Source organism: Miscanthus floridulus, chromosome 12 (genome assembly GCF_019320115.1).
Source record: "Miscanthus floridulus cultivar M001 chromosome 12, ASM1932011v1, whole genome shotgun sequence".
Taxonomy (NCBI): Eukaryota; Viridiplantae; Streptophyta; class Magnoliopsida; order Poales; family Poaceae; genus Miscanthus; species Miscanthus floridulus.
The window spans coordinates 41,876,463-41,889,675 of NC_089591.1; the positions used below are offsets into that span (position 1 = coordinate 41,876,463).

The 13,213-nt window shown below is 43.0% G+C and overlaps 1 protein-coding gene across 2 annotated transcripts; it reads right to left on the bottom strand.

The window, feature by feature from the left end:
- Nucleotides 1-696: 696 nt before the first annotated feature.
- LOC136496910 (uncharacterized) lies at nt 697-6,732 on the bottom strand. 2 transcript variants are annotated; one of them, XM_066492692.1, is made up of 4 exons: nt 6,412-6,732; nt 5,847-6,001; nt 4,647-4,882; nt 697-1,408 (listed from the first exon to the last, which is right to left on the bottom strand). In XM_066492692.1, the coding sequence occupies exons 1-4, from the start codon at nt 6,543-6,545 to the stop codon at nt 854-856; spliced, it is 1,080 nt and encodes a 359-aa protein (XP_066348789.1). In that variant the 5' UTR covers nt 6,546-6,732; the 3' UTR covers nt 697-853. The 2 variants fall into 2 exon arrangements, with proteins under 2 accessions (XP_066348789.1, XP_066348788.1); XM_066492691.1 differs by having other exon boundaries at nt 5,652-6,001; nt 6,412-6,726.
- Between the last annotated feature and the right edge of the window lie 6,481 nt (nt 6,733-13,213).

A 13,213-nucleotide genomic window follows, 5' to 3' on the forward strand; every position in this document is an offset into this window, starting at 1 on the left:
ATTATAAAGCCCCAGGCGCCCTTTCCAGTTTCTTTACGAAAAGATGCATCACAATTGATTCTTTAGGAAATTAGGCGCTGGTTTCTGCCATCTCTGAATTGTTCTCGGCATTGTTCTAGCAGTCTTTGCAGACAGCTGAGCAAGTTCACCCAAGTAGTCCTCTATCAGCTTGACGATGACATGGTCCTGTCGCCGTTTGCCTTCTTCCCTGATCCTATTTCGCTCCGACCACCACGTCCACATGCCAATCACCAACGTCAGCTGAGGGATTTTTGGTAATTCCAGGATGTATCTGACAGCTTCCCGGGCTGAAGCAACACCAGCTAAGTGATCTTGGTGTGTAGAAATACCCGCAACACCAGCTAAGTGATCTCGGTGTGTAGAAATACCCAGCTCTGCCCATATTTTCATCACCCTAGAGCCTTTGACTCCTCGTAAAGTAGGATTTACGTTCTTCTTGGACGGAGAGAGCAGGTTCGACTATTTCCGTACGACTCGGCATTGCAGTATTCTGCTCTCTGAGATAAGTTCGACAACGTACGACTCAAGCAATAAGTGCACGCCCTCGTATTTCCGTAGGACCAAGCAAGAAATAAGTGTGCGCACTCGTCCTGTAATATGAGGTGAGGTATATCTAAGGATGTATGTTCGGTGTGTGTTTTCAGTAGCTGTTGAAGAAAAAGTTGGATTAACATGTCACCCAAATCAATAGCTGGTGCTTTAATAACCATATATAGTAAAGGTAGGTTAAAGCATATGTAAATCCAGTACAAAAGCAATATGTGATCACGCACATCCATCCAGTGCGAGAGAACATAAAACAGCTTAAAACTAAATACTACAAGAAAGGAATTTATTCAATTAACGCCGACCAAGTCACCTTCACTGAGAGAGAAGCGACCTCAAGCTTTATGTCATGGCTGGCACATCCATGCAGCTTAGCTTCAAAGGAACAGCAATGTTCAACATTTGAGCCGTGTTGGGGTACCTTGAACTTCAAATGCATCATAGTATCCATCTCGACAGCAATCACAAACCTTCTTAAGCCACACGATTCACCAATAGGAGCACCAAAAAGCTGAAATTCTTTATGTTCCTCCAGTACCGAAACAACACAGCAGATAGATAAATCAAAACCATTTTCCACTTCGGATATGAAGATTTCTACTGTAGCCTCAACTCCATAAACATTTGTTAAAGACATGTCCACTGCGCCAGCATCACCATTAATGCGAATAGTGAATGGTTTACACGGCATGAAAATTTCATAAAATTCTGTTACTCCGTCAATTAGCTGGAGATCATTTTCCTCTTGCTCCCCATTCTTGATTCTCATGTCAAACTCAAACATAACATCACAATTCAGTGCGATGCCTCTCTTAGGGCCAGTCATTTCGATGAGGGAACCCTGTAAAATTAATGAAATATCTTCCTTTTTAGCATGTACCAACCAAAGTTGCCACAATCCCTAATTCTACATCAGATTGGATGTATGTTGGTTAAAATTGCAATCATAGGAATAAGAACCATTAAAATCATATACATTTAGATTCTATGGACTAAAATCATATAACCCAATACCATTAATCTATGTCATAAAGCTGTAAAATCATACATCAAAACTGAGATTCCAACATCAGTGGTGCCACCATATCTAAAATAATGGCACTGAATTTCAACTTTAAAAAGCAAAATAATTTTAGTTACATATGTAAAACTCAAATAGTTTGCCAAACAAACATAGTAACAGTACAAAATACAATATGCAAGTTAATTAACAACATATTTGTGTACCACATACGAAATTTAAACATATCAACAACCATATAGAATTATTGCAACCCGTCACATGCATAACATATATGAACATATCAACAACCATATAGAACTATGGTACCAGGCACATGCATAACATATCCATATATGACCTAGATCTGTATAAAACCCTCCTATTCTCAAGTATTTGCATAACTAAATCCATGAAATCAACTCAGATAAGATACTGGCTATTATAAAGTACAGAGGGCAACACAGGAGATAAGATAGATTCAAATGTGCAACAAGATGCTCGGGTCATATTGATCAAGGGCTTCTCCTGTCATAGGGTTGATCTAACAGATGTGGGGAAAGCCCTTTTTCTTTAATACAGCACACGGCCAGCTGCTGCCAGCCTGTCTAGGTGACAAGGGCTCAGCTGCCAGCCCGGCCAGGGTGTGTGGCCAGTGCCCGCCCAGCCCACGCTGCTGCTGCCACTCCGCGCCCCGCTGAGGATGACATCGGGAAGGGAGAGGGCACCGGGAATAGGAAGTGCAGGAGAAGCTGCAGCCAGGGGTGGGGAGCACCAGGCAGAAGGGGGCCGGCGCCGTCAAGGAGGACGGTAAGGGAGAGCCTGGAGGAGCAGGTGAGGGGAGAGAAGATTTGGGAGAGAGGATCACGGCCGGCTAAGTGTGTATTTCCAAGGCTCCTGAAGGGGGGATGGACCTAGGTTGCACCAGTAAATAAAGTAAGTGGCTCAAAATGCAATTTGAAAGTTAATGGACCTAAGTGGCACAAACATACACGTTTAGGGGCCGCTGGTGCATTTAACTAAAAAAAAAGTATAAGTTGCCTTCATACGTATTTCTTATATTTTTACCCTTTGCCATCCCAGGCGACAGCAGCTAGAGCATATTTCAAACATCAGAGACAGCTATGGACACTTAGTCTATCAGTGAAAAACACAATTCAGAATCCAGGATTTTAGGTGCTCATCAAAGCTAGTGGATAGTACTAGAGACTAGATTTCTGATCAGAGTGCGTGATCAGTGTATGGAAAATCCAGTCCTTGTGAACACAGGAATCCTTCCTATTTGGGTAATGAAGACAATGCATGCAGGAATATTTTAGCCAAATGATAAGCTTCTCTACAAGAGATAAGTTGCTTCAGGAGTTCGGCACACATTCTCTATGCAGATTCTCTAGCCTTGCAAAGAGGAGTAACATGATTGTAAAGAACAACGCATATTCGCATATCCCATGTTTATTGGCTATTTGATAATCTGGCCTTTCCTGATTTAGAAAGACTACGTAACTATTCTGTTCCATGTTTACTATACTTGGGAGTATTAGAAGCTTTTTATACATATATGTATTTTTATTGGAGCAGGAACACAAACATCTCTGTGATTATCTCAGACAGCAGAAAACATGTGGATTTCCATTTCAGTGATTGTCTCCCTACTCCCTAGTTTCTCTTTGATGATTGCCTCCTTATTTGTTATGCAGCACCTATGCAACCAGCTTCAAACCAATCAGGGCCATTACTTGAATGAAGCCTCATTACCAAAAATCTCTCTTTTGCATCTGGATGCTAGATGCTAGTATATATCATTATAAACAACAAACAAAGATGAGAATGTACTTTTTCATCTGGATAGAAGTTTTTATTTTGCAAGTATGGGGGTTTCTTTCGTGCAGTGAAGTTATAAAATAACATGCTGGAATTCCCATAGACCTGTTAAAAATCTGCACCGCAAGCCACCATGGCACCATTGAAAAACTAAGCAGTTGTCCCAAGCAAGTTGCAGTAGGCAACACAGACTGTTACCTTTTTCAAGATGTGAATTGTAGGGGTTGTAAACGTACAGCACCATAATCCTGGACGTTTTCTTTAAGTCAGGGATCTTGTAAAGGTAGTAGATCTTTAATTTTAGCAACCAGAGGAAATTATGGATATTGGGGATTAAGCCACAGAGAATAAAAAATTGTCCACAAATTTGGTCTCTGGTAATGTGGCTACTCGGGCACAAGGGTGGATGTTGTCAGACTAGGGTGCTGCTCTTCAAATCAGCAAACTTTAGAATGATTCAGGGATTCATCTAATGTATATTATTTTTAATTTTAAAATTAAAAAAAATAAGTTTGTTGGCACAGACCAGCCTACTAATGGGCTGTACAACAGCTAGTCTATTGAAATACTATCATTGAATGTAGATCCAGCACAAGATGAAAGAAATGAAAGAAAATAGAGAACATGATGGTTTCCATATGCTGGTTACTGGCCATCAAGCCAAAATAGAGGACATGATGCTTACGCATGCAGCAGCAGGGGAGGCTGCCACCAATCTTTCTCCTCCCACAATGTTCTTGACCAATGCATTCCATGCTGCCAGTCACCATCTACCTTCCTAATGCTAGCCGCCTACTCTGTTTAATCTCTTAATCCTAGTTAGCCACTTGCTCCCAGCATGAGTTTGGTGTGTTGCACCACGTTGTGCGTGTCGGCTTGGCAAAAGAATTTGGGACACATGGTCCCTGTAATACTCGTGCAAGATATGCAATAAGCTCTTGTACCATTTTGCAGCATCGTAAAGGGATTGAGATTCATGTCCCACGTCTGCAAGGTTTTCTACATAATTTCATATAAATAGGCAGATACTCATGTAACATAAGCTATCTAACACAAAACAATAAATTATGCCTTTATGTGTATATTTTAAGTAATAACTCCAGTAAACCAAAATAGAGGGGACCTATATCAGCACCCATTATCTATAATTTAGATGAGATTAACTGGTTGTAGTATGCCATCAGAAGTATGCAGGTTTCAAACTCGTCTCTTTCATGCATGTACTTTACAACTATTGCACACAAGTATAGATTTGTACCTGCTGCACGATGATAGGATCATCTCTGCTTCGATTGAAAACATAATTAAGCTTTGAATCAACATCATCTCGTGCTGCTATGTATCCATATAACTGTATCAACCCACTGTTTATAGAAGCTTTAGCCAACTTCAGTGAGAAAATCTGCATCATCTGACATGGCACATGGTAGTAGCAATTGTCCGGATCAGGATGGCAATTTGTGGTCGCTGCAAACCTCATTGGCTCCACCCGAGCTTCACCAACGATAACAAATAATGTTATAATAACTAGTTATTACAGTAGGTAAATGAAAATATTACGTAAACTATATCTTTGGTCCACAAATTAGGTGCTATGGACGAGATTCAGGTGGGTTAGGTGAGACCAATGGTGGCAGCCCAACAGCCATGGCAGCAGTGACAAAGAGGGCTGCTGGCACAGGACCAAGGTGGGAAGTATGGCTGGCTATGTCTAAGGTGGGAAGCATTTCTTATTTCAGGCCCCATTTGGTAGAGCTCTAGCCGACTCCGGCTCGAACTCCTCCATGCAATGTAGGAAGGAGCCTTCTAAAAATAAACCAGGAGCTGGCAAGCCACTATTTTTGGCTCCGGCTTCTCCATGCAGCAAGAGATTGCCTCCAACCAAGGTTGACTCAACTCTCAAGATGAATTTTGATTTGATTCATCCTCCACACATTTCCTTTTATTTAGCCGTTCTCCTTTCCCTTCTCCTTTTTGCCAACTTCAGCATGTTGTAGCTTAACTACATACAGGACACACTTCTGTATCACACGAAACCTCTGCTGGCAGAGGTCACAGAATGGAAGGACTCATATGTCAAAAGCACAGTGCATAGAGGGACAAAACAATATTCTTTTTTATAATATATATAGTAGAGATAATGAAAACAATGCAAAGCTAAACTCAAGATTTGTAGAAAATACACTAATTGATCACATAATCTTGGCAAATGCCCTAGTAACAAAATAAATAAATATAGGAAAAAGATATCTTAATCACTTACTTTCATCACGGTCAGTGATATCAATATTATAGTCACTTTTCCAGTAAAGCCTTTTCTTGTATATAGTGCCATCACGATGGCAACTGTTCGGATGAATTGTTGCAGAGCATATACCATCAATAGCAGTTTTACTGCCCTTTATAACATCCTTAATGGTTGCCCCGATCGGAGGGCTCTCTGTAGCATCCTCAGTACCTGTGCCCACCATATTTCTCTGTGTAGCATCCTTGATAGCTATCTGCAATTCTTCCATGTAATAGCTAGGTTTGACCTTCAAGGTTGTGTAGCACCGCTTACTCAGGTTCTCACTTTTTACTCCAAAAATGCTCCATGGTCCACACAAGGGCAATCTAACACGCAAGAACATGAAAGGTCTTAGAATCCAGACTCAAACACCACCACTATATGACCCATCAGATCTAAAATGGATAAAGTAAATTATAATAAAAAACTAAAATTGAAATTACTTTCAAAATTCTGTTATGATTCGAACATATATAAAATTGATATTAGTAACCATCAAATCGAGATCTAAGTTCATCTTCCGTTTATAGGTTTGATTTGACGTTGTTGGCAATAAAATTATTTCGCGTTCCTTTCTAATTAAAGATAAAAGATCAACAGATAAAAAGCAATCTTACGGAAAGAATATATCAAAGGAAACCCTAAATCAAAAGCATGAGAGATCCAGATCGAAAAATTCATGACATGGCACTCAGGATGACTCAGATGTAGGAAAGGAGAGGAGACAACAACAGACCTAAAAACGTGCTCCAGATGCTGATTTAGAATGGTCGATGCTGCCGCAGAATCTCGTTGCGCGAGAGCTGGAAACCACCAGAGAGTTTGAGCAGAACCAATGTACCCTAGGGTCGACCGCGAGAGGCGTTGCATCTGCTTCGCCTTCGTATCCTCTCGCCCGAATTGGCTAGAGCCTAGAGGTTCGGCCCTGGGTTGAAGATCTCGGTAAAAGGGGCCGAAGGGGATGACTGAGGCTCTCGAAATAGCTTCTAGTCTGAGGTATATCTTCTCTCTTGTATCTTCTATCTCTATCTATCTATCTATCTATCTATCTGCAACTAAAAAGACCCAGAAATCATCGTCACCGCTCCCTAATCGCCCCCCCTCGCTAATACCCCGTATTAACCGCTAATCCCATCCCCCGATAACCCACCGCCCGATAAAAAAAAGTCACAGATAACCCACCGCCCAATCAAAGAACCACCCGATCAAAAAATCCCGATCCGAAATCAAACAACGGCTATTGGATACACGCTGGAGGAGAAGAGCAGCTCCTGCGAGTGCCCTGGCTAAGAAGGAGGCAAGGGAAGAAAATAAAGAGGTACTATGCCGGAGCTCTACCAAACATGTAGACATTCGGTAATACACAACGACGCCAAGGCAGGGGCTTGCCCGCCGGCGCCAGGGTTCCGTCAAAATCCCGCTGTTCCGCTCACGTCGCCGGTGACCCGCCGCGGCCAGGGTTGTGACAGTTGGTACCAGAGCCACCTTTCTTCGGCGTGTGGGTGACGAGCTCCCTGCTCGGCGCCGCCGCTAGTTACCACCACCACCACCACCACAAGTCCACCACCACCACCGTCGTCTTCGTCGCGTGCCCACGATCTGCGTCGCCGCCATACGCTTCTCGGTGAAGGTCGACTCCGGATCGTAAATCCCCACGGCTGGTCGAATTCTCGGTTTGGCCAAGTGGGAAACCGAGAACTCCCGCAAGTCCGGCGGGGTCGTCTGGGTCGTCAAGATCCACGACCACGGCAACGCCGCACCTCTTCGTTCGCGACACCGGCACGCTTAACCTCTACACAACGTCACCATCGACGCCCACCAGGTGTTCGACTGGGGTCCGTCATCAACAACCGGGGTTCTCGAGGCGTGAACATGAGTGAGCATCCCAAATTCGCTCCTTTTTCATCCTTTTGCACAATTAGGCAGTAGACAAGGGTTGCGCGGCATTTGTTCGTGCGTAAAATTCTGAAAGTCGAACTGTCTTCTTGTTGCGGTGGCGTTCGGCGGGGGAATGTCCTTGAGCTTGGGTTGCTAGGCTGTTGTCATCGTGCTTGCACTACAACTGTCTTAGTGTAAAATCCCTCGGCTCCGCCTCATTCCCAGGCGGCGGTGAACGTACCTTGCAGTGCGACGGGAGAGGCACAGGCCAAACCCACTGCTGGTACAACTGGCTTCTCAAAGCAAAAGCAAAGTCCAACCTTCCACACAGACTAATCTCATTATTGACATCATGACACGCCGGTCGGATGAGGAAAACTCCAAGTGGGAGAATTTGCAGAAAAATCTGGATGTCATGTTTCACCAAATTACTGAGATGCATTCAGTCCAGAAGCAAATGAAAGCACAGTTGGACCTCACAGCGGCAGCTATGGATGAATACACTCAAGAACAACATCTCATTTCTCAGCAAGTTCAAGCCAATGGAGAAGCAATTGCCGGAGTCACTCTTCGGCAAATGGAGGAGGAGTCCAAGAAACCTGCTCAACCTCAATATGATGAGGATCATCACTCAGCTGCAGAAGATGTAGATTCTCTGATTCTGGATGACAATGCCTCCTTTCACAATGTGTTTGCCAAGGATACCATGCAAGGCAAAGCACAACCATCCAGGCTGAAAGCATCTAGGCCCCTAGTTAGATTTTTGTGATTAATGATAATACAAGATTACTATGACTAACGTGTATTTTGCAGAGACAATTAAGTTAGGTCATGGTAATGGAGATCGATTGGGCAATCGAGGTGGTCATGCCCCTACGATGGAAATCGTTTCGGTTTTCAAAGGATGGACGACAAGGTTAAGGATAACTAGTTCTAAGTGTCGATTGGAGTTGGAGAGACACTTAGAGTAGTTTAGGACTTTGTTTTTTCTTTGGCCGTACTATTAAGGGGGGTATGGATGGGTAGCTTGACCTAGTGAGTCTAGTGAGTTAGGTGTAGTGCACACTTGTTAAAACTAACACTAGGTAGCTCCTACGAATGCCTAAGATCCTTTGGAGCAAACTTCATTCACATATGATCGAGTGTTGAAAGTGAATGGAGGGTCAAATGCTGACTGGATGCTGGCTCCGGTGCGACCGGACGCTGGCCGCAGGGTCCGGTCAGTTCATTTGATCAAGTGACTGTGTTCGGTGCGACCGGACACTGGAGTGGTCAAGTGACCGGACGCTGAGAGGCAGCGTCCGGTCGACTCCAGTAAGGTTCCAGAGAAGGGAATCTGCAACCGGACGCGTCCGGTCAGTACTGATCGGACCCTAGGGGTTCAGCGTCCGGTCGAGTACAGTAAGCATCCAGTGAGGGTTTAATGCGACCGGACGCGTCCGGTCAGTGGTGATCGGACCCTGCCAGCGTCCGGTCAACACATATTCACTGGTTTGCGGGTTGAACTGATCGGAGCGTCCGGTCACCCCGCAGAAGCTCATAACGGTTTGTTTTTCAGGCTGCCTTATAAATAGAAGCTCCACTCATGTGTGGAGTTACTTTTGCTCATTCCAACAGCTGAGAAACATGTTTGTGAGTGCCAAGAAGAGTAATGTCCTAGTGAGGTGATTGAGATTTGAGAATCCAAGAGAGTAGCCTCATTAGTGAATCAAGAGTAGCAAAGTGTGCATCCATCTTCTCATTAGGCTTCGCGTGGTCAAGTGAGAGTTCATTCTTATTACTCTTGGTGATCGCCATCACCTAGACGGCTCGGTGGTGATTGAGAGCTTGGTGATCACCTGGCGGAGCTTATGGGTGACCCAACTCAAGTTGTGAGCGGCTTTGGGTGATTCGCCGCGACGAAGTGTCGAAGAATCAACCCGTAGAGAGCACTTGATCCTTGCGCGGATCAAGGGGGAGCTACACCCTTGCATGGGTGCTCCAACGAGGACTAGTGGGGAGTGGCGACTCTTCGATACCTCGGCAAAACATCGCCGCGTTCCTCTCTCTCTATTTACTTTGAGCATTTACCTTGAGCATTTACTTTGAGCAATTTAATACTTGTCTTTACATTCATAGAATTGCCATGCTAGAGTAAGTTTGGAACATAGGTTGCAAGTTCATTGTGCGTTAGAGTAATAGAAACACTTTTCTAGGCACATGGGGTTAATTGGACTAACCGTAGGATTTAATTATTGCAAGAAAATTTAGAATTAGCCCAATTCACCCCCCCCCCCCTCTTGGGCATATTGATCCTTTCAATTGGTATCGGAGCCTCGTGCTCACGTTTTAAGCTTAATCACTTAGAGCAAGATGTCTCACAGGGATGGACCTCCTCATATCTTTGAGGGAGATGACTTTCCATATTGGAAAATCTGCATGGAGACGTACTTGGAAGCTCTAGACGTTGGTATTCTTAAAGCCGCCTCACAAGGCTTCCCAAAACCTCGGGATGCTACTAACTTACAAGACGATGAGGTTAATTATGAAAAATGGAATGCAAAGGCTCGAAACACCATCTTTAGAGGCATTTGCAAAGATGTGTTCAACCACGTAAGGAACCACAAAGATGCCCATACACTATGGTCGGACGTTTGTGCGCTCCATGAGGGAACCAAGAGTGAGCGTGAGGAACGCTATCATCTTGTAATTAAAAAGCTAAATTCATTTGAGACGCTTCCCAAAGAAAGTGCTAATGAGATGTATTCACGTTTAAATGTTCTTATAGAGGAAGTCAATGGGCTTGGACTTACTCAAATCTCACCATCCGACGTTGTGAGAAAGATCTTGAGTGTCCTCCCCATTGACAAATATGGGCATATTGTGACCATGCTACATCAAGGTGATCTTTCCACCGCTACACCGACACAAATCTTGGGAAAGATCAATGCTCATGAGATGTACATGTACATCACGCCACAAGATGGCTCATCCTCTATAAAGAAGAAAGAAAAGGACTTAGCATTCAAAGCTAGCTAAGATAAGGGCAAAGCAAGACTTGAGTATGAGAGCTCAAGTGATGAAGAAGATGATGATGAAAGTCTTGCTCTCATGGTGAAGAAGACTGCCAAGATGCTAAAGAAGCTCAACAAGAGTGGCATTAAGTTCGATGGCAAGAAGAAGAAGTTCTTCACAAGCTCAAGAAGAAAGCCAATCTTCGAGATGGATTGCTACAATTATGGAGAACTTGGCCATCTAGCTCATCAATGCACAAAGCCCAAGAAAGACAAGTTCAAGAACAAGAACAAGGGCAAGAAAGATGACTCAAGCAATGAAGATGAAGATGAGAAGAAAAAGAACAAGCCATACAAGAAGAGAGATGGCAAAAAGAGGGGCTTCTATAAGAAGAAGAAGAGTGGAAAGGCCTACATCGTCGGTGATTGGCTCACAGATATTGATTCATCTAGTGGATCATCCGATGATGATAGTGACAATGAGAAGGTGGCCGCCATTGCTATTGATCTTTCATCTTCACCGCCACCATCGCTATCATCCTCTACACACCTATGCCTTATGGCCAAGGGTGAACGCAAGGTATCAAATGATGGTGATAGTAGTGATGATGAACATGCTAGTGATGATGATAATGATAGCGATAACGATGATGATGATTCACCTTCATATGATGATCTTGTCAAAATACTAAGAAAATACACAAAGATCATTAGAAAGAGTAGAGCTAAAAATGAAAAGCTTGATGCTAAAAATGATTCACTCTTAGCAAAATGTGATACATTGGAAAAGACTAATGATGAGCTTAAAGAAACAAATGATGCTATATCATCCAAACTCAAGGTGCTCAAATCTTCTAAGAAAGAGCTTAAAGATAAACATGATAAACTTGAGTGGGTGCACAATGAGCTCATCACTAGCCACAACAAGCTAAAAGATGAGTATACAACTCTAAAGATCAATTATGATACTCTTGTTATTGCTCAAAATTTTTTACCAAATGAGCCACATGATGCTACTAACCATGTTGTTAAGATTGATATAGCTACATCATGTGATGATTTAATTGATGTGAGCATTGAGCAAGGAACTAGTGGCAAAGGCAAGAAAGTGGTTGAGTGCAATGACTATGATGAATATGTCAAGCTCAAGAATGCAAATGAAAAGCTCATGAAAGATCTTGAAGAGATGAAAAGCCACAACACCATTGGGCTAGAAATTCTTGATCATGATGAAGAGTTGATCCTTAAGAATGAGAAGCTCAAAGAAGAGAACAAGAAGATCAAGGAAGAGAAGAACAATGATGTTCTCAAGGAAGAGAACAAGAAGCTCAAGACGGAGAAAGAACATCTCAAGATTGGGTTGAGCAAGTTTGCTAGAGGTAAGCACCTCCAAAGTGAGCTACTCATGAACACCGTCATGAAGATGGATAGAAGTGGCATTGGATATGTGGCAAGTGTAGAGAAGAAGAAGGCTCAAGTTCAACAACAACAATTCAAAGCCAAAGCCAAAGCCAAAGAGATGCTTTGAGTGTGGACAAGAAGGTCACTTTGCTCATGAGTGCCAAACTCCACCGCCACAACCCTTGCCCAAGCATGCTAGACCCTTTGCTTTCAATGCTCACTACATGCTTAGAAAGGATTCTAGTGAAAAGATTAAAGTCATGTTCTTAGGACCCTCCTAACAAGAATAGGCCTAAGAAGATTTGGGTGGCTAAGTCACTTATTGAGAAGGTGAAGGGCCCTCAACAAGTTTGGGTTCCTAAAGCTTAAATCTCTTGTGTGTAGGTGAACTACAAGACCGGTGGAAGTCATTGGGTTATTGATAGTGGTTGCACTCAACATATGACCGGTGATCCTTGTATGTTCATCCTCACTAGTTGAAGAGGTAGATGGACAAGAGAAAATAACATTTAGAGATAACTCAAAGGGCAAGGTTAAAGGATTGGGCAAAGTGGCAATATCAAATGACCATTCCATCTCCAATGTGCTCTATGTTGCTTCATTGAGCTTCAACTTGCTATCCGTTGAACAATTGTGTGATCTTGGCTTCCAATGCTTATTCACCGAGAAGGAGGTTGTTGTATCAAAGGTAGATGACAATCAAGTAATATTCAATGGATTTAGATACAACAACTTATATCTAGTGGACTTCACCTCCGAAGATGCAAATTTGAAGACTTGCCTATTCACCAAAACAACACTTAGGTGGCTATGGCATAGAAGACTTGCTCATGTTGGTATGAGTTCACTCAAGAAGCTTATAAAGAATGATTTGGTGAGAGGGTTGAAGGATGTGAAGTTTGAGAAGGACAAGCTTTGTAGTGCATGTCAAGCCGGCAAGCAAGTTGCAAACACTCATCCAACCAAAGCTTTCATGTCAACCACAAGAATGCTAGAACTCCTTCATATGGATTTATTTGGACCAACAACATACAAGAGTTTGGGAGGAAATCTTTATTGTCTTGTGATTATTGATGACTATTCAAGGTATACATGGGTATTCTTCCTTCATGACAAATCCAAAGTTGCATCTTGCTTCAAGAAGTTTGCCAAAAGAGCTCAAAATGAATTTGAAGTAAAGCTCAAGAAGATAAGAAGTGACAATGGCAAATAATTTGACAACACAAACATTGAAGCCTATTGTGATGAAGTTGGAATCAAACATGA

Coding starts and splice junctions, on each gene's coding strand:
- LOC136496910 (XM_066492691.1), bottom strand. CDS start 6,545: ATGCAACGCCTCTCGCGGTCGACCCTAGGGTACATTGGTTCTGCTCAA. Junction 6,002..6,411: donor CATCTGGAGCACGTTTTTAG/GTCTGTTGTTGT, acceptor CTTGCGTGTTAG/ATTGCCCTTGTGTGGACCAT. Junction 4,883..5,651: donor TATCACTGACCGTGATGAAA/GTAAGTGATTAA, acceptor TCGTTGGTGAAG/CTCGGGTGGAGCCAATGAGG.